At 31.6% G+C, this 2500-nt stretch overlaps 1 protein-coding gene across 1 annotated transcript in view; it reads right to left on the reverse strand.

Annotated features, from left to right (window-relative positions):
• Nucleotides 1-2500, reverse strand: part of ethe1 (ETHE1 persulfide dioxygenase) — a gene marked incomplete at its 3' end in the record, with an annotated part of 16378 nt that overhangs the window by 1243 nt on the left and 12635 nt on the right. The window contains exons 3-5 of the mRNA XM_016533791.1: nucleotides 2338-2360; nucleotides 2147-2276; nucleotides 1593-1682 (exon numbers count right to left, since the gene is read on the reverse strand). Of these exons, the coding sequence (XP_016389277.1) occupies nucleotides 1593-1682; nucleotides 2147-2276; nucleotides 2338-2360 (243 nt within the window). The remainder of the gene's footprint in view (nucleotides 1-1592; nucleotides 1683-2146; nucleotides 2277-2337; nucleotides 2361-2500) is intronic.

The raw sequence follows: 2500 nt of genomic DNA on the forward strand, positions 1-2500 counted from the left end.
TTGGTCAATATTAAACAAGTATTAGATCGCACAGTAATGTGTAAAAACAATCGTCAGGCCGTTGGCGCCCTCTGCAGGCCTTTGTTGTAATGCGTAATGTACATTAGCGCTATTGTTTATAATACATTATGTATTTTAACAGTGTTTTTCAATAAAACCATATGATTTCTTGCTTTTGATACTTTATTCAAACTAATTATTATTGCCTCGTTGCTATTATATATGTATTTTAAGTAATTTTAAAGGCTATTGTTCACTTACATCTATTTTTATTACCACAAAAAAATGTATTATAATTATAGGGCCCTATGAAATCCGTTTTATTTCCAAAAATTTATTATAATTATAGGGCCCTATGAAATCCGTTTTATTTCCAAATTCTGTTTTTTCCATTTTCATTTTTCATTTGTTTTAATGGTTAAATTAAATTTTATTAATCAAAAAGCCTGTCTAATTAATTGAGTTTTACAGTTTTATCTTTACCAAATTCTGTTTTCCATTATTTTCTGGATTCCATTTTAATGGTTCCATTAAATTTTAACAATCAAAAGCATCTCCAATTAATTGATTTTATTTTAAAAAATAAAATAAAATAAAAGTTTTTCAGAAATACTGCACATTTAAATTTTTCTCCTAAATAAATTCTGGTAAATAATATTTCTGGTAAATACTCCTTTAAAAAGTGTTTTTTGATTATAATGTTATTATTAGTAGACTAGAACACGTGGATATGTTGTCCAGACAAATTTCACGTGACTTAAAACAGGACAACCTATTGAACGGACCTCAAATTAAATATGTCTTTCTATGCTGACTAAAGTCCTTAAGAGTATATGGAAATAATTTTTTGTTTGTTTGTTTTTTTCCCCAAAATACATAAAACAAGTAAATCTGTGACACAATCTATCTAATAAAATATAGTTTAATAAAATATTCTTAAGTAAAATTGTTGGGTTTTTGTGGGAAATGAATCGTTTAGATTAATCGATTAATTAGTCGATAGATTAATCGAAATAAAAATAGTCGTTAGTGGCAGCCCTAGAATAATAATAAAAAAAAAATGTCATAGAGCTATTGTAAACATTTTAATAAATTAAGTTGTTTTTATGCATTCAAATAATCAGGCATGCTTAAACAGAATTCGGTAGCAATAAAACACAGATGGTGAGAAAAAATAAAACATTTCATAGGACTTGTTAAACTTTTAATAAATTGATGTTAAATTGTATAATTTTCATGATTTTAGTCAATTAGACATGATTTTTGATTAATACAATTTAATTTAAGCATTGAAAAGGAGTCCAGAAAAATTAAAATGGAAAAAATAAAACTGAATCCAGAAAAATTTTAATGGAAAAAAATGGAATTTGGGAGAAAAAAAAACGGAATTTTGGGGGGGAAAATCGAACAGATTTCATAGGGCCCTAGATACTATTAACCTTACTAAATAGTTAAATTGACTATAACAGTCAGACTGAAAAAAAAACAAACTGAAAAAACAGTGGTTTATGCAGTTTTAGTATCCCGTGTTAAAACGCCTTTAATACACAGCGTCTCACAGTTTATCGCGGTAAACGAGTGTCATCACGTACCCTTGTAGTCGTGAGCGGGGTAAACGAAACAGTGCCCCGGCAGAGTGAAGATCTTTTTATGGACAGACTCATACAGTCTGTGAGGACTACCTGAACGAAGACAGGTGCAGAGCGTTACTGTGGCGCCATCATGTGGACATTTGAAGTACTGCAAAAACAACACAAAATACACAGGAAAAATCTAATGTAATCTGATGTAATGGATAATCAATATATATATATATATATATATATATTGCAGCTTCAGTGATTATATTCTGCTTTTAATTTTGGTATTACGTTTTCTAAACAGCTCGTCATTTGACTAGTTTCACAATAAGGGCAGGTAAATATTGCCATTTATGACTGCGTGTGGTTATATTGGCGCATATAAATGTACAAGATTGAATCTATTTTCTTTTAGTGAAAAATAGTGTGAAAATATAATTTGCACCGAATTTTCACTATATTTTGCTTGCACTGAATTTTTTTTTTTGATGCACTGAATATTATTATAAACCCTAAAACTATATCGTCCTCGAGGGTGGATATATGAAGTGTTTGTGTGGTTTGACCTTGCTGGAAGTCGGTGCGTCCGCAGCCGCGGATGAGCAGAGCGTCTCCGGTGAAGGCCATGCGCTCGTCTTCAGAGACGTACGTCACGCATCCGTCTGTGTGTCCCGGCGTCTCTCGCACCGTCAGACACTGAAACAAGAGTCATAATCAGCACTTCATTCATTCTAGAGCCTGCTCAACTCTCTCTGACTCTGATAATCCTGATCATCAACACTGTAAAACATCAGCACTGTCAGTAACACAGATACATAAATGATCTTTGTGATGTTTTACAGTGTTGTTGTCAGATGATCAGGATTATCAGAGTCAGAGAGAGTTGAGCCGCTCATGATCTTGTGGATTCAAGATTTATT

Source organism: Sinocyclocheilus rhinocerous, unplaced genomic scaffold, assembly GCF_001515625.1.
Source record: "Sinocyclocheilus rhinocerous isolate Xijiao unplaced genomic scaffold, SAMN03320098_v1.1 scaffold4351, whole genome shotgun sequence".
NCBI classification, from domain to species: Eukaryota; Metazoa; Chordata; class Actinopteri; order Cypriniformes; family Cyprinidae; genus Sinocyclocheilus; species Sinocyclocheilus rhinocerous.